The sequence below is a fragment of the Aptenodytes patagonicus genome, chromosome 4 (assembly GCF_965638725.1).
Source record: "Aptenodytes patagonicus chromosome 4, bAptPat1.pri.cur, whole genome shotgun sequence".
In the NCBI taxonomy this organism is placed as follows: domain Eukaryota; kingdom Metazoa; phylum Chordata; class Aves; order Sphenisciformes; family Spheniscidae; genus Aptenodytes; species Aptenodytes patagonicus.
Window position 1 is genome coordinate 84577337 of NC_134952.1, and position 21086 is coordinate 84598422.

General features: G+C 41.8%; 1 protein-coding gene across 1 annotated transcript; it reads left to right on the forward strand.

Annotated features, from left to right (window-relative positions):
• The first annotated feature begins 12317 nt into the window (after positions 1–12317).
• Positions 12318–14724, forward strand: NPFFR2 (neuropeptide FF receptor 2). Its single transcript, XM_076337686.1, has 3 exons — positions 12318–12645; positions 13217–13316; positions 13884–14724. Exons 1-3 carry the CDS (start codon positions 12318–12320, stop codon positions 14722–14724), a joined length of 1269 nt encoding a protein of 422 aa, XP_076193801.1.
• Positions 14725–21086: the final 6362 nt, after the last annotated feature.

The window sequence follows — 21086 nt, forward strand, 5'->3', positions numbered from 1 at the left end:
AAAAGGGATCATCAGGAAAGGAGATGACAAAGCAGGACAGCTTACTGTGGCACTGGAACTGCTGGGTTGATTCATGTCACAAGTGCTGCACGCTGCTATCTCCTCCTTCCCTGACAGCATGCTGTGTACCTGGAAAAACACAGAAAATGGGACAGGGATGACTATGTGGGGAATAGCCTCTGTTTGGACAGAAAACAACCTCAAACTCAACAGCTTGTACCCCACAGGTTACTGAAAGGTAACCTCTCCGTATGATAGCAGTATGTAAAATTTCTGACCTCTATTAGAGGTACCTCTATTGATGTTACCCAGGTGAAGCTTAAAATTTGAGTGGTGTTAATGGCTTGGTACATAATGAAAATCAAGTCACAGAGACAGTAAATGGGAATTTGAGTAGTCAATGAACTCAAATGATTAGAGCAACTCACAACAGAATCAGTGGATTAATCTGTAAGTGAGTATTTAAAGAAATGATGTGGATGCTGGTGTGCCGAGTCAGTAAAATAAAACAGTTAGCAAGTAGGAAGGTACGGGAGGAGTTTACTCCACTTCCCTGTTCTACAATCTTTCTACGAACTGTTAGCTCTTTCTAGAGAGACGATACTATGCAGGTTAAACCCTTGCTGTAACCTTAATAGACAGGTTTTTTTCCTTCTGTTTGGTCTATACAGTTATTTAAGGTTAAAGGTGTTGCCTCTGGACAAATCTGACCTTTGGTTGTGATTAAGTGTTAAGGATTGAACACTGACTTGCTGCATGGGTAGACCACCTATCCTGCCTTTCATCAAGGCTTTAACTTCTACTGAAGCACCATCAGATATTCCACTACCTGCTAACTTGGGTGAGGAGATAAAATGCTATTTAATTGTAATAAACCCTAAGCAGTGATCCCTGATGTAAAATGCAAACCATGTAAACTGTACAATTAGTTTCATCTTAAGTGTGCAGCTGGCTGGGTTTGAACTAGTATATACTAAGCAGTATAGAGGGGGTAAAAGGATGTATTTTTGAGCTACATTCCCCAAAACAATGTTGCTGTTATTAGACATAAGGTATTAATTGCATGTGACAGTAAGTCATCCAAAAAGCAGCATTAGCTCAACCCCTGGGTGAGAACAAGTAGGGCTTGTAGCAGTTTTTTCTAAGACTTCGTTCTACTTAGAGTAGGCGGAGGGTTTTTTGGTGTGGGGGAAACATCTTATTCTTTCTCCAATGGTAGTTCACACACACCTTTACTTGTGTGTAATTACAGCAAATATCTGGAAGGATACTGTTGGTCTTGTAACTCTGGACCTCTTACTGTGATTATTGTCAAAAATAGATGCTTATTGGGTAGCTTTGCCTGTTTTAGTTACATACTCCCCTTCCCTCTTGATTTGTAAATAAAATGCTTGTGTTCTTTTGTGTGTAGACCAAATAGAGATTCTCAGCATGAGTATGGTATTGCGGTGGGTTTTTCAGCTAAGGAGAAGAAACAAATACTCCAGACCATGGGCTCCGCTTGCTTTCATGCCTATCTCATATTTGGCAATAACACTTCCATGCTAAAATACATGTAAATAATTACATGGTTCTTGCCAATTTTATTACAATAAGCATAGATATAATCTAGGGCAAAGGATCCTTGTGATGTGCTATTTGCACAGGTATTGTTTTGGTTCAGGCTACTGGCAGCTCATGTGTTCTTAGGTAGGAGAAAGGAGGCTGGGAAGGACAAGAGAAATTCTACATTCCACTTCAGTAACTCTACATAGAAGCCAATTTTCTGGGTAAAATGAAATAAAAAAATCCATGTACCTTTCCAAGTTTTGTTTTTATAATGTTCAAAAAGCCATGCAGGAGGCTATGTCGTAAACACTGACTAATTCTATTGTCCAAGCCCTCAGTTTCAGTAAAAATGCTATCCTCCGGCTTAAAATGTTAGTGTTTTGATGACTGGGCTGAGGATTGCACTTCAGGAAGCAGTCACTTTAGTTCTTTTAACTTATCCTTGTATAGAGTTTTTTTACTTAATGCTGGTTTTGTATTCAGTTTGTCCTAGTGAGAGTAACTTGTTGATAGCCAATCAGATCTCCTGAGTTTTTAATGCTGAACTCCACCTGGAGGGATGGCTGCAATAAACTCTACTTGTTTTTTCTTTTCCTGTTACTACTCTGCTGGTGTGGATCTTGTCATCCTTTGTTGCCCACACAGCAGTACCTGTGTGACAGTAGCTTCTGTATAATATAATAAAATTTTAACTTGGACACAAACCAACATGAAGTAAGGCTTAAAATCAGACAGACATTTTTAGTGTTACTGTCAAAATTTAAGTCATGTTTCAATTGTCTGTTTGATCCAAGGAGCACTCTGGCAGTCTGAGTTCAGGTCCCAAAACAGAACAATTTGCTACTTGCACTGCTGAGCTCTGTCTCAGGGTTTGCTTGTAAGGCACTGCTGGCTTTTCAGCTACCTGGAGCAGATGACAGCAGGGAAAGGAAGGGTGGGAAAGCAGGCTAAGCTGCTTAATTATTTACTCCCCAACAGCATCTTGTCACAGAATAGGTCTTTCTGTAGGGACACTTACAAGCTTTGTGAGGAAGCACTTAAATGCTTCCTTAGAGGCTTACTGCAGAGGACACAAGGCAGCCTATTTTTTTGCCATATCTCTTGGCAGTTTGAAGCTCTGCATTGGACTGGAAACTAACATGTCCATGCCATGTTTCTGTATGGACTAATAACTTGGTGTCAGTGAACCTTGGGCTGAGTTCTGGTTGTTCACTCTGGAGTGGTCAGAGGATCCTCTATGCCCCCCCTTATTTTGGGAGGGAGGCATAAACTACATAATGATAGTGCCTGCGTCTCTGTACATAGTGAATTAGCTTGCAGCCTGGCTTATGGGCTCCTAAACTGCTTGTTTTGTTTGCCAATTTTATTTTCCACTGGGACTACCTCATGGTTAAACTTGCTTCCTCCTCCCTACTCCCCCAATTACTCTGACTTTCAATACTCGAAATGATGTGGCTGTCATCTCTACCTGAGTGCTCTGACAAGGATTGACTTGTGCAGAGCCTTAACTTGCACATAAGACCAGATGGTTCAGCTTTGTGCCTATCATCCAGCCAACACTGAAGGACTGGGGATGGTAAAAAAAATCAGCTGCTGTGCTGGAAGGTGGCAATTCAGGAGGCTCATCTCCCACTAGTGGGGAATTTAGTGCTGTAAAAAGCCAGGCAGTGATCATTTAATTGTTCCTATAGCTTAATCCACAATACCTACTGCTAAGTGCTCACTGGAGTACCTCTTCAGTGAAAAAAGCTGAGACCGGTTCAGATGATATTTAGTGGGGTCCCTGGCCAATTTCCCATGATGGCTGGGAAGCTGCTACTTACAGGTTGGATCTCAGGGGAACTTAATTGAAATAGTTTAACTCTACTGAAAGCTTCTCAACTGGGGACTTGTTTCCCCTTCTGAAATCAAGTAATATATTAAAATAGACAAATACAAGCACGGTGGTATGGGCTAGCAGAGGGCACCAAGAATGTCATGCTCCATGTCCAGCTCAAGGGAGTAGTGGATGTGTTCGATGAGCCAATGTTAGTGAAGGAGAAGAGAGATCTGACAGGTTTGCTAGCCTACTTTCAAAACACCGCTAATGCTGCTGCCCTTGGTGGCTATGTGTGTACTTGTGGACAGGGTGAATGCTGCTCTTACTGTAATAGCTTTTTTCTACAGTGCTTGCTCTGAAGTCTTACTGGTCAGCCACAAAGACCCACTTCATTTAATGAGAAACTCATAACTTCTCTGCTGAATGCATGTCTGAATAGCAAAGGCAAGATGGAATGAGTGCACTTAGCTTTCTGCGCAGTTCTGGCTTGTACCGCATTTATTCCTTTACTCTAGCAAGCCCAGTAATCTTCTTGATAGTGCTAGATTATGCAGTGGGGGTGTGTGCGGGTGAACCCTCTAAAGGGAAGATACCCTAAGTATTTTTATTGCATCCCAAGCACCAGGTTGCACTAACTTACAAAAGGATATTTCTCAAATCCTTGTGTTTTCAGTATACTACTACATCAAAAGGGCAAGAGTACTCTCAGGTGCCATAACAGAAAACACAGGAAGCATGTTATAATACCTTAATGTAGTGTCACTAAGAATTACCATAGCTTTCAATTAGGTATTGTGCAACTTGTAAGTAGATGTTCTCTCACGTATGTGCTAGGTTTCTGACTCGGCAGCTAGGCTTGGGTTTAAGTCTGTTATCATGGCCAGACCAAGCCCTGTACTGGATGTGTTGCATAATTTCCTTGCGCTCCACTCAACTGAGTGCCTTATGATTTTTTTTTCCCCCCCCCTGTGCTGCTGATATCAGCGGTAGTACTGTTTTTGTTCCTCACCCTGCTGCTGGCCAAGAGGACTAAGGCTAAAAAGATTCCGTAGATGCCAGTTGCGAAAAGGCCACTAATAGATGTGAAACTTTGAGACTCGAGTTGTGAGAGGTCTTAGGGGAATTCTTCTGAAGATGACAAAAAGCCATTTCCAAGTATAAGATAGCTGAAGTCTTATGAATTGCTAGGCTTCTTAATAAAGTGGCTGGATAAATGTGCCTGTGTGTGGAAATCTTCCTTTAACCTTATTTCAGGGAACAGTTGGCTGAGACTTTAGTTAAAATTGAAAACAGGCTGTGACACATTGAATAGAAAGACGTTAAATTCAGAAGCTTAACGGTTGACTAAGCATTAAGCAAAAAAATAGGAGTATAATGACAAGCAATAGGTATGCAGCCTAAGCTCTAACTCTCCAAGAGTTCATGTATGTTATCTTACAGCTGTCATAATATAACATGCATGCAGCAAAGATATTCTCTGTTCCTTTGCTACCCAAGTGTTAGGTAACTTTCATTTTACTGTGTAACCAAGGACTTGCTCTGCTCTGTTAAAACCACTGTCACTGTATCTGTTTATGCTATCTATTGCTGTTCTCCTTGTGCAGGATGTCTTACAGCTTTATGAGGGATAAAAACAAACTTCCACCCCATATTCAACTATTAGCCAAATATGGGATACTTCAGATTTTGAATGTTTCTGGGCAAATTGGTAGGAGTCATGCATGTGCTTGAAAGGAAAAAATTCATACATTGGCATCTGAAGGTCAACTAATGGCAAATGGCAGAAAATGCTTTGCTATAGCAAGCTTTTGCTATGGTAAATTATCAGCTTTACTCTTTCTCATTTAGTGTGGTAATAAAATCAGTGTTGACATGAAAGCTGCGTAATATTATTTGCATGTCAGAACAATGAAGCAGGGTGGAAAAAAAAAATATATTCTAGAGAAATATAATGAACTTGCTGTGAATGCCTCACATGCCATTACTATCTTCTGATTTACATTTGAGATTCGGCTTTTTGGTGAAATGTTTTGTGTTCCTAGCTGAAGTCAATGAGTAACCTGCAACTAAGTCTTGTTTATTATAGCGATCCTACTCAGTGTTCTTCCTAATTAGACAGGATAGGAAAAGTGGAAGATCTTTAAAAAAAAAATTTGACAAAATATTTTCTTTGTTCCCAGCTCAGACTCCCCAGATAAGTGACTGTTAGGGGAGGATAAACAGTTTAAGTCCATTCATAAGAGCTCTGCATGCAGCTTCAAGATTGGTATGTTTCCCTGGCATTGTCCATTTAAAAATGAGAAATTAGATCATTTCTCTTCATGGCACTACATGTCAGTAGAAAAATTTTTTTTATTGCAGCTTGCTATGTTTAGTGTGGGTTTTATTTCACAGCTCCTTTTTCCTAGCTGAAAGCCTACTGTTTCCATGTGATATTCAGTGCTTATTTTGAGATAAGATACTCTGAGGCATTTCATGTAAAATAGCATAGAAATTCTGACGTATGAAAGAGTAAATAAAATACTCTAAGATTAAGTTCTGCTACCTTAATTCATAAATATCCTCATCCAAAGAGAATTACTTCGTTTAACACAAGACTTGAACTGTGGACTGTACACTTCTTATGGGTAACTGATGTTAAGGGCAAAACGAAGTTCAAACATACCTTAGAACAATTTCCGGGAAGTTAATGACAGTGTAATGAAATCTTGACTTGGGAAGAAGGCTGTCTTGCCTGTGGCATTTATCTTGGCCAACCCAGGTGCTCCAGCTTGTTAGTGACAGTTTCTGCACTTCTGCCTGGCATGTACTTGAGCCTCAGTCTGGAACTTGCTGTTTGGCTGTGGCTGAAGCCTCGCTCTTTCTCTGGAAGGGAAAGCCAAGATGAGCCCTCCTCGCAATGAACTGCAGACATACATCCTTCATGTCTAACCTATTGAAATGTATGATGCTGTGATAACGTATTTCTGAAACTTAAAGTAAAATGGGAGAACATATTGCCACATTTTACCTTTTTAGATTAAATGACCCCTTCTCTTACAGTATTTCCCTGTAGGTCATACTCTTGGGCCCTCCGGGCTTTCCTGTGACTTCCTATAGACTTCCCGCACTTGATTCAAATCTGTGTTGAATTGAATTGATCAGAAGTAAATGCAACAGATGAAGTGAGCCCTGAGTCCTGAACAGGCTGCAGCTATTTTATGTGTTCTGTAAGCTACAGTCCTGCTTATGTGCTACTAGGGTACCTGCCATTTTTCAATGTCATGCTGCTGTTGCCTCCTGTTTAGCTGGTCATTTGATACAAACCCCAGATCTTTGTCCATAGTACTACCGCACTGTCAGTGGTTCCCCTGATTTTCTTTTTCCTGCCTCACTGCATATTGCTGTGCAGCATGTCCCTATTGAATAGCATTTTGGTTTTAAGCTGGTTTCCACAGGAAGTGGTCTTTTGCAACCAAACTACCTGGCTGGCAATCTAAGCACTTTCCCTGCTATTGCTTCCTCCAAAACCACTACTTTTCATTAAAGCAGAAGTCACTACCTGTGACCACTTCCCCTTCTCATACTATTTTGCATGCCTTACTTAATTCTTAATAACAGCTGCTAATAGCACTTTGCTGAGTTCAGCATGTTCACAGTTCATCTTTTTACATTTTTTTTTTTAGGCAAGAACAATTTGTTTGTCTTGGTCAATAGCTTTTTCTGACCCACTGAGTCATAGGATAATCCATGTGTTTGTCTCTTGCTTATTTCTAAGACACAGAATAAGGTACTGCTATTTTTGCTGTCCCTCAGTAGCTGCATTTTACAAGCAGGATTTTCTAACTTCTCAGCAGACCAGAGATGCTATCATTTTCCAAGGTCTCCAGGGAATTTCTGTAGTTGACCCGTTACTGAGTATAGAGCTCTGGACAAGGGAAGAACAAATTTTTTAGCGCTTACCACATGACATTTTCTTTTTCCACAACAACATGTTTCTGTTCTTCATGTCTCTGGAGATTCCTTATCTTTGTTTCAGCTTCTAAAGCCTCAGAGGATTCTGTGATGAGATTTCACACACACAAAAATCAAGATAACAAAAACAGATGGTTGTGCACAAAGGTGAAGCACTGTTGGCTGGCTCCAGCGGTTACGAGATTTCTTCCATGTAGCCAACATAAAAATAATTGCATTGGCTTCATAATTACCTTGAACTGTTATTGTAAAAATGGACAATTTATTTGCTATATCCAGTGGCATGAGATTGTCCTCGTTACACTATGAGGCTTTATACTGCATATTTGTATATGGGTGCTGCTAGTCGGATTTCAACAGTGTACGAGCCTCGTGTGTTTAAAAACCCAGTATGTGGGACTGGACAGTTTTTCACTAGCGGAAGCTCTTGCTTTACAACTTCGCACATTTTCCTCCAGTATATTAAATCAAGTAGGGAGGCCATGGCTTTATCAAGCTACCATGTGGAAGCAAATTACTTTTATTTATCATCTTGTAATATTTATGCATTGCATTATTTTTTTCCCTTTTCTTAGATGACTTATGTTTCTGTCTTCAAATGTGCCTCTCGATTATTTATCACTGTCTGTTTTAGCTGGCACGTACCTTGTGAAAACACAAGGCGCTGCCTTCATTTCTCCTTCCAGTCAATCCTTTTCCACCTCAGCTTCAATATAATAAAAATCTGTGTGCCTTTTCCATTTCCTGTAAGCTATGGTATTTGTACATCAAATCCACTGTTTGCTACAGCCCCAATGATAAAAAATTTCATTAGCGCAACTGTGATCAGACTATGTAAGACAGACACAGCTCCAGTTTTGCCTTGAGGCTGTTTGCAACTTCTTCTTTATCAGTTACAAACAAGAACTATTCCGGAGTTCATTACTGAAAAGATTGAAAGCTGTTGCTTTACAATACGTTATCAGAAAAAGAGAGAAAATCCAAGATATGCATCCAAAAAATAACTATAAAATTATTCTTCCTGCTTTTAATGTGATAAGGTATCATTTCAGTTGTCTTAACGAACAGAATTATAAGTAAGTAATTCATGAGAGTACTGCCATTGCACAGTAATGACCCACAAGGGTTTGTACTCCTGGGACCCAAGCCTCATATTAGTACTGGCCGTGTAACAATTGGTACTTGTAAAAAGCCTAGCAAAAGCCTGTGTAGCCCGTGAATGCTTGTATATATAAGGTGCAAAGCAGCAATAAAATCTATCTTTTCCTTTTCTGTTCTTGCACAGAGGAACAATGCTCCTCTATCATGGAATGACAAGGAACTTTTCCCTCATACCATCAGAGACCCCTCAAAATGCCAAACTACAGAAGGCAAGGAAGGAAAGCCACCTCTATCTCATCTGCAGGGCTGCTTCGTGACAGCGCAGGTCCTGTTGGGCACGGGGACTGGGAACACAGGGCGAGGCAAAAGACATCTTCCTTAGGCTGGAGTGTCTGTCTTAAAGCACCACCTCTGGGAAGCAGAGCATTACAGAAGAAAATTAGTGTTTATTTACAATAATAATAATAATGAAAAAGAATACATTTGTGGCTGTCCTATTCGCAGAGAAACATTGGAGAACATGAACTTAGGTGGAACCTCAGAGAAGCCAAAACAAAGGAGACAAAGAGATGTTGATTTTCGTTAGAGAATGAGAAGGGGCAGAAGGCCTGACTTTTTCCAAACTCTTGGAATCGGGTGTATTGCTACTCTTTGCCAAAATTTTCAAAACCAGATGGGAGACCTACCAGGAGCACAAGTCTTGCGCTTACTCTGCACAGAGCAGAACTCCATTTTCCTCACACAGCTGCAATTACTGTCTGAAATGCAGCAATTAGTCTAGGGTAGCTCCCTCCCTTGCTTTGTTTGCTCCCGACATGTACCAAGCGTCAGATTACGGGCACTGTCTGCTCCATTTCTTGCTATTTCACTTCCCCTCTGTTAAACCAAGCTCCTTGCTTACTCTCATCACTAGCCGTCAGGAAAAGAAGGCTTGAACGCAAGAGCCCTCGCGTTTCGAACTTGATTAATACCATTGGTTGGCAGCCTCAGAAGTGACTTGGAGCTACAGAGCCAACACTGGCGTGTTGGATTCCTTGTTACAGATTTGGGCCTCATCCAGCATAGCCACGCCAAGCTAGGCAGCCCGCTGCCTTTCCCAGTGAAGGAAGCTCCTGCGGTAAGCTCTGCTTCTCATCTAGATGGTCATCTCCCTGGGCAGGGAGAGCTTGGGCTCCTGCTCCTTACTACCCTGACAAACTGGCTGGGGGAAGATGAGGAAAGTGAGCAGCAATAAGTCTATTTCTCGTCACGGGCCAAAAGGGAACGCGAGAGATGCTGAGCTTTAAATGGGGTTTTAGTGACGCAGCACCTCCTGGGATTTATAAAGCACAGCTCCAGGTCTGTGATTAAAGGAACAGCGTAAACTACTATTGTCAAATATCTATATTTGAATTTTGCTGACGCTCTTCATCTCAGGCATGTTTGTATGCAAATGCATCAGTGCCTGCTATCTTCAGTGAACAGTAAAACTGGCATTAAAACACCTTCCACAGCAGTTGACTCTGATCTCTGGCTAGTCAAAGCATTGGGCACGTAATACATTTGAATAAAAATATTTTCAATCACGTTGAGAATATGTTGAATAAAAACAATAAAGACAAATGAACAGTCTTTCTCCATAAGGACAGCCAAAGAGAATATACAACTATTACAGCTAGCTTGTATATACTGCTTTGTTAAAACATACAAGCTGCCATTTTTTTGCAAGAGATTTCAGATTCTTGTCTGCACCTTAATGTGCAGACATTTTAATGAATATGTAGAAATACAGACCCATTACAAACATTGTACTGCTGATGACTTCTCAAAAGGCAGAAGACACCAGAACATGACCTTTTTTTTTTTTAAACTACTCTGCTTGCTCCAAACCTGAGGCACGTCAGAATAAATACTTTCTTACTGCGCTTGCTACCTGGAAATAAAACACCTGCAGAGGCTTTGACGTTACTGAATTTTGTTGACAAGCAAAACGTATAAAAGCTGCAATGCTTTCCTGAGAATTAGGTGTGAGTAAATATATCAGGGAACAACAGGCAGCCACAGAAGGTAAATTAGAAACTCTTTTAAGTAAAAACCAGCAAGAAGAATGAAGAAAAACCACCTGCCCTTTTAGCGTTGGTACCCAACGCTCGTTTTCTTTTCCCGGGGAGAGGGCTGCCCTACGCGGAGTGACAACAGAATGTCACCTTCCATCATTACCCCACAGATACGGGAAAACCAGCACATGCCTCGCCATCAGGTACCTGGGGAGGCAGCTGAAACTTTAGCTGCACAAAAAAGGGCCCGCTCCAAGCTTCCTTTCGTAAGGAAAAAGGTGTAGCCAGCACTTTCCTTCCCTCACATACAAGCTCATCGGGATTTAGATACTTGCGCCTTAATTTAAATTCCATTTATACTAAGGAATTTGTAAGTGTCCTAAAGGCACCTGCACCCGTACATTAATTTTATGCCTTCTGCCACCAATTAATTTTGCTCTTCTTTTAAGTTAGGAACACCTCCATCCCCCTGCCTGTTTAGGCATCTCCATCCGGTAGGTAAAATAAATGTGGAAAAAAATTTTGAATGCCACTTCCAAGTCATCTGGTGTCAGCTGTAAATATCAAGATGCCAGTGCTGGCCTGTTATGTAGACTGATACCATTTCTACGTGAGTTGTATAATATACGTGTTAGAAGTTTGTCACAGTTAAGATTTGATTTAGAATTTCGGTGCAGCGTCTCGTATAACTATAGGTTCTACAGGGCAAGAAAACAGATTGTGGCCTACATAGCTAATCTCAATCAGTTAAGTTTGGAAGTAAGTAAGTTTGAGGCATACAAATTCTGTACCTGCCTTCAACTGACTCTTTCAGCTCCATCAAGCGGTCGAATAAAAAGTCTCGCGTCCCTTATGTTCAAGCCATCACACCAGCAAAAGCATTGCTACTACAACACAGCAGGCATAGATACTCGTAGCTTAAAACAGAGATGATAAAATATCAAGAAAGTTCAGACTTGAAAAAAAGGCTCTCTTAGAAAAAGCTTGTAGTTTTTGCCAACAGTAACCTAATAAAATATAAAATGGGAGAATTTACTTTACAGTGTGAATAAACCGTGTGGAAAAAGTATTACTCACATTTTATAGCAGGAAAACAGCAACATGGGGAGATTACGAGTTCCCCAAGATCACACGGGAATTCAGTAGCAGAGCTAGGAAACAAATCCAGCTATCTTGTACTTCATCATGTTTTAAACACAGCGTAGTCCTTCACGTTTGCAGACTCGTCTCGTGATCTATGTAGCTCGTAAGCAGGGAAGTGAAGTCAACTGTGGCCTAATACCAACTGTACACAAAAATACTTCCTTTTCAGTGAAATGGGATTGGATTTGGATACATTCGGGCAGAAGGTTTGTGCCACTTCAGAAAGCTTTAATTTAATCACTGTTTTTCATGGCTCAGCAATCTCACTGTTGCCTAAGTGCTAGATTACTCAAGCTGTTGAGTAAATGGATTTCTCAAGAATTATGAATTTTTTTTTTTCTCAAAATAAACCGCTTGTTGGTTTGTTTACTTGACACAACACAATAGGCCAGTTTACATCCTGTCTGGCTTTCCTCTCCTTTGGGAAAGGAAGGACTTAATTTATAGAGCCTGCAGAAGGAAGAAAACCTTCAGCAGTCTTGCTGGTCACTTTTGTACGCCTGTGTTGTAAAATCAAACTAATAGTATTTGTTGCTTTTCCTATCTGGGGAGGCTCAGAACACGGGCTGTTAAAATAAGCCACGGAGGGATGACTATACATAAGCTTTGCATGTATTTTAGCACACAGTATATCCAAACTAGTCACGTTTCTTCAGATCAATGTCAGGCATACTAAAATGACCTTTTTAAAAATATCTTTTAAGGCACATTACAACATGAGTAAGAAAATGGACTCAAACTCCTCATTCGATTGGCCTCGCGTGCTGAATTATAACGGGACCTACAAGTACCTCTACTTAGAAGGCAACGTCTCCTATGTGGACTTCTACCTTCATCAGCCTTCAGTGGCGGCTGTCTTCATCGTCTCTTACCTCCTAATCTTCCTGCTCTGTATGGTTGGCAACGGAGCGGTTTGCTTTATTGTCCTGAGGAGCAAACATATGCGTACAGTCACAAATCTTTTCATCTTAAACCTGGCTGTGAGCGATTTACTGGTGGGAATTTTCTGCATGCCCACCACCCTCCTGGACAACATCATTGCAGGTAGGCTGGTTCGCACCACGTGGCAGAAAGAGCTCGAGGGGGACTCGCCTCCATTTCTGAGTGCTGGCCTCCCTTGGGGCTCTGAGCGCCAGGTGCATATTTCTGAGTGGGCTCTACAGGCATCTCAAGTCACTGGAAGTCAGAGGTGAGGAAGACAAGCCTCTAACCCACCTTCTGACTGGGGCTGTCCTTGCTGACTTCCACATCCCTTGTCTGTAGGAAGGGATTCTCCTGCTACCAGGTTACACGTTTAGGAAGACCTGGCGGACGCTATGAGCCAGATGCAGAGAACAATCAACTGTAGCGGTCGATTCCCTTTCTCGTCTTGAGATCTCGTTTTAACGGGATGTTAAACCACAAACGTTTGCTTTGCTGTTTTTTGGAACATCAGAAACTCACCCAAGACGTTTGGCAAAGCATTTGTTTACTTAACTTCTGCCTCCCTAACCCCTGCTATGGCCTGACAGAGCAAAAGAAACGTTTTAGCTCTGGGGTGGAAATTTCCTCTTACGCTTATAAGCATAGTGCTGCAGTGAGATGGCGGCAATTTCAATTGCCTGTTTTCTTCCAGGATGGCCGTTTGGGAGCCTGGTTTGCAAGATGAGCGGGATGGTCCAAGGAATCTCTGTTTCTGCCTCTGTCTTCACTCTAGTTACTATTGCCGTAGACAGGTAAGATGATGCAGAGACCGTAAAAAGTCGCTTTCATCTCCCTCTGGCCACCTGACCATGCTGAGGCCGATTCATTAATCCACACAACGCCGCAATAAATTAGATGTATTTTGCTCCTAAGGCCATTAAGCAAAACAAAATGTGGCCGGGTCTAAAGAGCAGCCGTAGCAATTTGCTCCTCCACTGGTATCTCTTACAGATGGTACAGCTGGGCTACACCTGGCTGCCTAGAATCGGTTTATTCCTTAGCTATTAAGCTAGACAGCAGAGGCACTAGTACCTGCTTTGGTTAAATGAAGTAGCAGAAGCAGCAGGCTGATACGGAGACAGATCAAATGAGGAAATTTTAACAGCAAATGTGCCTTTTTTTTAAGATTGTTTTTACCAACACAGCTCTTAACCGGAGCAACTAAATGCAACACCGCTAGTTTATGCAGGATGAGGAGATGATTCCATCTATGCTTTCAAAAAAACATACAATTTAAAATGTGTGTGTATGCTTGCCCGTTTGATTAAGCATTCCTTAAATGGCTTCTCCACATATGTCCCCGGGTGTCTTTGCCACAGGTTTCGATGCATCGTTTATCCATTTAAGCAGAAGCTGACCATTTCAACTGCAGTCGCCATTATAGCGGTCATCTGGGTTCTGGCCGTCACAATCATGTGTCCTTCTGCAGTCATGCTGCGGGTACAGGAAGAGAAGCATTTCAGGGTGATCCTTGGCTATGGCAATGAAACCCGCCCTGTATACTGGTGCCAGGAGGACTGGCCTAACCCGGGAATGAGAAAGATCTATACGACGGTTCTGTTTGCCAACATCTATCTGGCTCCCCTGTTGCTCATTATTATCATGTATGCTAGGATAAGCATCGCTCTCTTCAACACAGCAATGCCCGTGGTGGGAAAACACAGCCAGGAGCAGCGGCACAGTGTGTCTAAGAAGAAACAAAAAGTCATCAAAATGCTCATTATTGTGGCTTTGCTTTTCACTCTGTCCTGGCTTCCCTTGTGGACTCTGATGATGCTCTCAGACTACACCAACCTGTCAGATATCCAGCTGCAGATCATCAACATTTATATCTATCCCTTTGCTCACTGGCTGGCCTTTTTCAACAGCAGTGTCAACCCCATCATCTACGGTTTCTTTAATGAAAACTTTCGCCGAGGCTTTCAGGCAGCCTTTAAACTTCAGCTCTGCTCCAGGGAGGTTGTTCACAGGGAGGTCTATTCTCAGCGAGGCCAGAGCATTGCCATTTTGCCAGCTGCCAACTACCAGACACCCCAGGATCAAGCTTGTCAAAACGCTAAGGAGGAGGGGAAGACAGTTAAGAAAGGAAATTGGGTGAATAACCAGCAGGATTTGATAATGGAGGATCTAGAAGAGCCCTGCAACGATGGGATTAAGTGAAACATGCTATGAACTACCTAAATGATTTACGCCTAGCAGAGTTTATTTATTGTGTTGCGAAACTCACTCTCTGTAAGGCCTTTCTGACAAAAACATCAAGATGTTTCTGTTTTGAAGGAGATACGCAACTTGCATAATAGCTGAACATTCGATATAGGCAGGAAACCACATTCAGCCCTTTGTGTTACCAGCTTAAACCAGTGGCAACACCCCTGCGGTCAGTGATGACTCGCTGCGCTTGAACTGGGCTGGAGCAAAGATGTGATTAAAATGGGATCACCTTCCATTTATTGTGACAAAAGAGAAAAAGACAACTATGATTATTGACTCGGATACAATTACTTGGGATACTCACTAATGAAGAGGAGAACATTCGTTTTCTTCTGTGAATCTCTCAGAGCAGCTGAAACAGGGTTGCTTAAACAATATTTATGGTCGTGTTTCGGCATGTAGGGCTAGTTGTTGTTAATACCTACAATTTTCTTCTGATATCAGACAATGAAAACATCGCTGCTGTTTGTAGCATCCAGCTAGACTGTGGAGCTGGAAAAAGGAGGGAATCGCGAGACTTGCCAAGGCCCTGAGCGTATGCCCCCTCCTGGGGGTTCGGCTATTGGGACTCAGAGCAGCTCCGAGCCAGCGCGGCTGAGGGTGTCCCCCTTGTTGCATTAAGAAATAATTTTATCTGTAGACCGAAATACCTGCTAACGAGATTTATAAAAAAGTCCTCTGCTAACAGCAAGTCCGATACGATAAACTCACTTCTTGATTTAACATAAATTTCTCTTTGTTCAGCAATGGGTCCTTTGTACTACTCTTTTAGCTTCTTCAGTGAAGCATAAGCTGTTCCTCTAACTTGTCAATCTGTTATTCTATAACTCTCGTGAACTGAAATACTGAAGATACAGTCTGAATATTTGAACTGAACTCACCGGTTCCTGGGTCGTCTTGTGGTTGTGCTCATATTGCTTCTGTCTGGAGATTTTGAGTGCCGACCGGTTCCTGCCCAAATGACAAAATGTAAGCATCTTCAGTCACATTCCATTTATTCCCCTTTCTGGTTGCCCCTCTTGTTAATTCCGTGATATTAATTATCGTTGCAGCTAGAAAAATAAATCAGAGTGAAAATTTGAGAAATAAAGGATAAAAAATGGCTCTTGTGGTACATTTTTGGGGGCGCTCAATTCTATTTTGGGGGCAGTATAAGTCACCTAAAACAACTGCAATTTCAATCCTAGCAGAAGATAAAACACACTTAGGGCCCATTCAATCTGACAGAACTCAGCATGTACAGAGAGCAACCTTGGAACCATCTCAGAGAGGGTCCTGAAATCAGTGAGGAATGCAGGTGAGGGCAAGGACCAGGCTACAGAGATTTGCTGCAGGAGCATCACCATGTCTTACCCTGGGAGGGTCCATAGGGGCCAAATACCAGGTAAGGTCATTCCCCAGTGCAGTGCTTTTTCGGGTAAATTGGACTACCTTTCAGAGCATGACATATTTGCACAATTAAGGAAAACTGACAACTTTTCAAGCTGTGTCATCCCAAACTACGTTCCTTTCTGAATACCAGAAAACAAGGAAAACCTCTGGGGAGGAAAGGGAAGAAAAGCTGCCGGAACAGCTCTGATCTCACAGAAGGTTTTTATAACGCATTTTATCTAGGCTGGGATTTTCAAAGGACCTAATCAAATACAGATGCCTGATCCTGTTGTGCTCTGTTGGAAATGCTATCACAAAGGTTTTTGGAGCTCCAGCTATCCCACGTTTCCTGCACCCCTTCCATCCAGTCCTTTGTCCTTCACTTGTAGTTTGAGAAAATGAGAGCCATTTTGCCTATCAACGTTTGCCTTGCCTGGATTCCCAAAGCTTATTGTTAAGTCTGTACTGGGACCAGTACTATTTAATATCTCCACCAGTGACACAGACAGTGGGATTGAGCACACCCTGAGCCAGTTTCTGCATGACCCCAAGCTGAGCGGTACAGTTGACAGGCTAGAGGGAAGGGATGCCAGCCAGGGGGATCTTGACATGCGCAAGGAGCGGGCCCACGCGAACCTTGTGAAGTTCAACAAGGGCAAGGTCCCGCACCTGCGTTGGGGCAATCCCCAGTATTCATACAGACAGGGGGGATGAATGGGGTGAGAGCAGCCCTGCAGAGGACGACTCGGGGATAGCGGTGGATATTAAATGGAATGTGAGCAGGCAATGTGTGCACACAGCCCAGAAAGCTAATCATATCCTGGGCTGCATGAAGAGAAGCACAGCTGTATGCATCTTGCAGGGCATGCCATGTATTGATTTGAGTAATATTTAATATGCTCATACTTCAGAGAGCCTGTTGTTGCAGTAAATGGGTTTTTTCTCAAAAAGCTTTTGCCGAAGACGTGCTTTCCTGATTAAAACTAAGGACCAGTTGAACTCCAGAGGTCGTGTCGAACCTCTATCATTTTGTGCTTCCAAATGTTTCAGCAATATTTTGACAATATTTTAAAGTGTAATTATGTGCTCCGTGTTGGTCCCAGTTCAGCAAAACACTCAAAAAAATGCACTCAAAATGAGTGCAAGGAAGATGTAAGCATACCCCAACATGTTTGGCTCAAGCAGGTGGTGCTGAAGATAGCCTTAACATTTCACTGTAGAACAAGAATGCTGAAAGTAAAACCCACCAAAGGGTTTGCCTTTACTAGACACTGGCCAGAAGTTATGCTTTTAAGACAGTTTCAAAATTAAGAAGTTCTGCTTTTTAGAAATTGAATTTTAGAATGTTTGCCGAATACCACCATACAAGAAACCCCACTGTGACTGATCTGTAACTATCTGTAACACAAAATGTGGAAAAGTTTTAAAAAAGTTACTTTAAAAAGGAACATTTCATTCTGAAAACACTGTCTGATGAAGTTATTAGCCTTTGTGGAAGGAACTGAAGGGTCACTGGTAAATATAGGCTGACAGGATTTCATGAAGGATTTATATTTTCTTAGGAGTACACTTTCTAGTTGGAGACAGAGCTATCAACAATTTCCCGTTTGCCCTACATAAGGCACATTTGTAACCCAACATCAGTTAACACAGCTTGTCGTCTGGATTCCTGACAATGCGCCGCAATTATTTCATGTACTGCTTTCTCTTTTATTGTGATTCCAGTAGTACTAAGGGAAAGCCAGCATGTTTGGTTACATGATTCGCAACCACACAGCCATTTACACATCACTGCACTTTCAATAGGTAGCTGAGAATTTAGTCGTAGAAACCCAAGATTTACCAAACTGAGTTATTTTCAAGAGATGTCCTTATTTCCTCTGATTTCATGAGCACAGAACAAGTCCCACTAGGGGCACTTTAGGATTATTCTAACACCTGACCTGCCTTAACCCTCTCCCAGTGTCTGCTTTACATCTATTCAAGTCACAAGGTTCTCTAACAACTGATTTATTTCAGGAAAGCAGGAGCAGGCCTAGGTCTCTACTATTCACGCCCAGGAGGCTCACAAGTAGGCTTTTACGACATACCTAAATGACTTTTTCCAGCAGCACTAAGTAACTGATTCAAAAGCTAGAGTATCCGGTACTTCATTAGACACTTGTTTTTAATATAGGATCTGTACGGGGAACTTAACTCCACTTGCTTGTCCTCAGGACCACGAGCATTCATGAGTTACACCCCACTGCTCAGAGGACCACAGACCTCAAAGCACAACAGATCCAGTTATCATCTATCAACAAGAACCCAGATAATAAACATAGGCCTTCCACTGTCAAACTGAATTAGAATCAAACCTCCTTTGCCATAAGCAAGGCACTAAGTTTGCAGAGTCTCATGTTTTATGACCTGCCTGGTCACATTACTCCTAAATGCTTCTAATTCCCACACATTAAGCATCCTCATTAGCCTAAATGCCGCTGATTCATCTTCTTGTACTGCTCTGCTGTTAGACTAACACTTCAACTTACTGTTAAGTAACTTGGAAATCCAAGTCAACGAATCCCTAATTGAAATCTGTAAACATATTTCTTCATCTACATTTGGGCCTGATAGCATTTTAAAAATAGGCTCTGAATACAAATAGACCAAGTTCTTCAAATGAATAGCATTTTTAAAATGTTATGAATACATTTCTTTTTTTGTGTTTTACTGGACATTATATGCTGCCTACAGCTGTAATACAGCAGAGCAAGCCAGCTATACAACACTGCCGTCACCAAATTTGATACTGCCATACAGGCTCTAGAAGCTGAGGTTAAGTTTCTTTTCGCTCCTCCCTCCCTCTGCAGGCATCGCCATTTAGGTAGAATAATAATTCGCTGCTATCCGTGCGCTAACTCCCTGTAGTGGCAGTCCTCCCACAGAACGTACATTTGGAGTGTATTCAGGGTCAAGAAAACTTCAGCAAACGCATGGAACTGGATTAACATCTCTTTGCAAAATTACAAGAATAAAGTGTAGGGGAGTTGGTAGTTACTGGAAGAGATAACAGTCTCAAAAGAAAACTGTCCCTATGACAAACAATAACGTGAAACCAATACTGGTTGTGTCAAGAGCTCTTTATTGACGTCAAAAAGAAATTGCCTGGAATAGGAAAAAAGATCACGTTAAAATCCAAGATTGGTTTGGAAGCTGAGGCACATTACTAATCAGGAAGTAAAGTACACAGATGATAGGGATATGGTTAAAATCCTCAATATATTGTGTTGCCTCAGTTTCTATTTTAAAGAAAAAAATTAACTGTATCCTCAGGCAGGAGACAATGGACATGAAGAGATAAAGATCATTACGCAGCCATTACCGCCTGCAGCTTGCTGTCTCCTGCAGCCAAAAATACACATTGATAGTCTGGCAGCCTCTTCAGAATCCACTAACTTATGGAGCTGGTAAATACCAATACATTAAAAGAACCCGCCTGTCCCCATAGCATCGGGTGACAACACCCCAGAAAACCATCCTCCCAAAAAGCTAGCGGGGATTTCCAAAGTACGTATGACCTCAAACTAATCACACCGAAATCACATTTAAAAGCAGGCCCAGGCCCTTGCCTGAGCAATGCCGTAGGTGTGCTCTGTCATACCTGGCTTTACTGACCTTGCTTGACTTCAGACCTTCCTCATTGCTACAGGCTGCTCCGGCAATCCCTGGACTGTGGCTGACCCTGGATAAGACCAGGTCCTCTCTACTCATTTGGATGCTGTGGGGCTGTGCCCTTGTTTGGGAGGTCCCTGCCCCGCTGTCAGCCTCGGGTCCTGCCTTGCCTCCCTTGTGGCACAGCCTGCCCCTGCTCCTCTCTGCATAAGAAAAAGAAAAGTTATGTATAAACTGTATTGAGAAAAGTATGCATTCTACAGTGCTTTGTTTACTTCAGTGAACTAAGGAACAGTGGTATGAAGGAAATCACTTGAAATCAGTGACGCTGGACACTGACTCAAAAACTGTTTTCAAAACTTACTTATCCATTGTTCATTCTCAGTGGAAGATGCTTTGATTTGTGATCACACAAAGGTCTGTCCAAGGTCAAACCTACTGAAGTATTTCTACCAATTACATCGATCATGAAAAATATCCTCTTCACTCTAGAAGTGATTTAGTCCTGAAATTATTTGACAGTTTACAAGAGCAAGTAATGAAGATTATTTTAGATACCACAGGCTTTAGGAGATAGTACAATATCCCTCCTCAAAGACAGAAGTTGTCCAAAACCAGCAAGGATTAAGTGTTGCACGGAAGATGGCCAAAAAAATGTAAAAGTACAAAATGGGATTACTCTGTATAACAATATTGCAAAAATAGACCTGGGGGTTTCCATGGGCTAAACTGGAGAGCAGTGAAAATGTAGGAACAGTGATGGTGTTGCAAAAAGAAAGGCTAATATTAACGGTTGGGAATATTATCAGGACTGTCATTCTACTCCTTTCAGCACTAGTACGATTCGAGTAGGGCACTGCAATTTCAGAAAGCTGAGAACAGACTCAAAAGAAGTATAGAAGACAGCAACAGGGAGGAGAAGAGGCTTGGAGAATATCACTGTAAGGGAAGTCATTAATTATGGAAAATCTCTGACTTCAAAGACTTGTGCTTTCTAAGGAAGAGAAGATAGGAGAGGGGTGAAAGACAAAATACAGCATTCTTGCAATATTTAAAGATTCTTATAGAGGAAATACCAAACAATTACTTTTTCTTTGCATGGAGGATACATAAAGGTGGAGTATACTTAAATATGGAACAGTTTGAGCTTTAAACATGGTTCAGATTTGGACCTGATTGGTTAGAAAAAAATCTACAAATCCCTTACTGAATCCCCCCCCCCAACCCCAAAACTAAAAACCCCCAACAGATATAAAGTTACATCTATTTCATAGAAGGGCAATAGT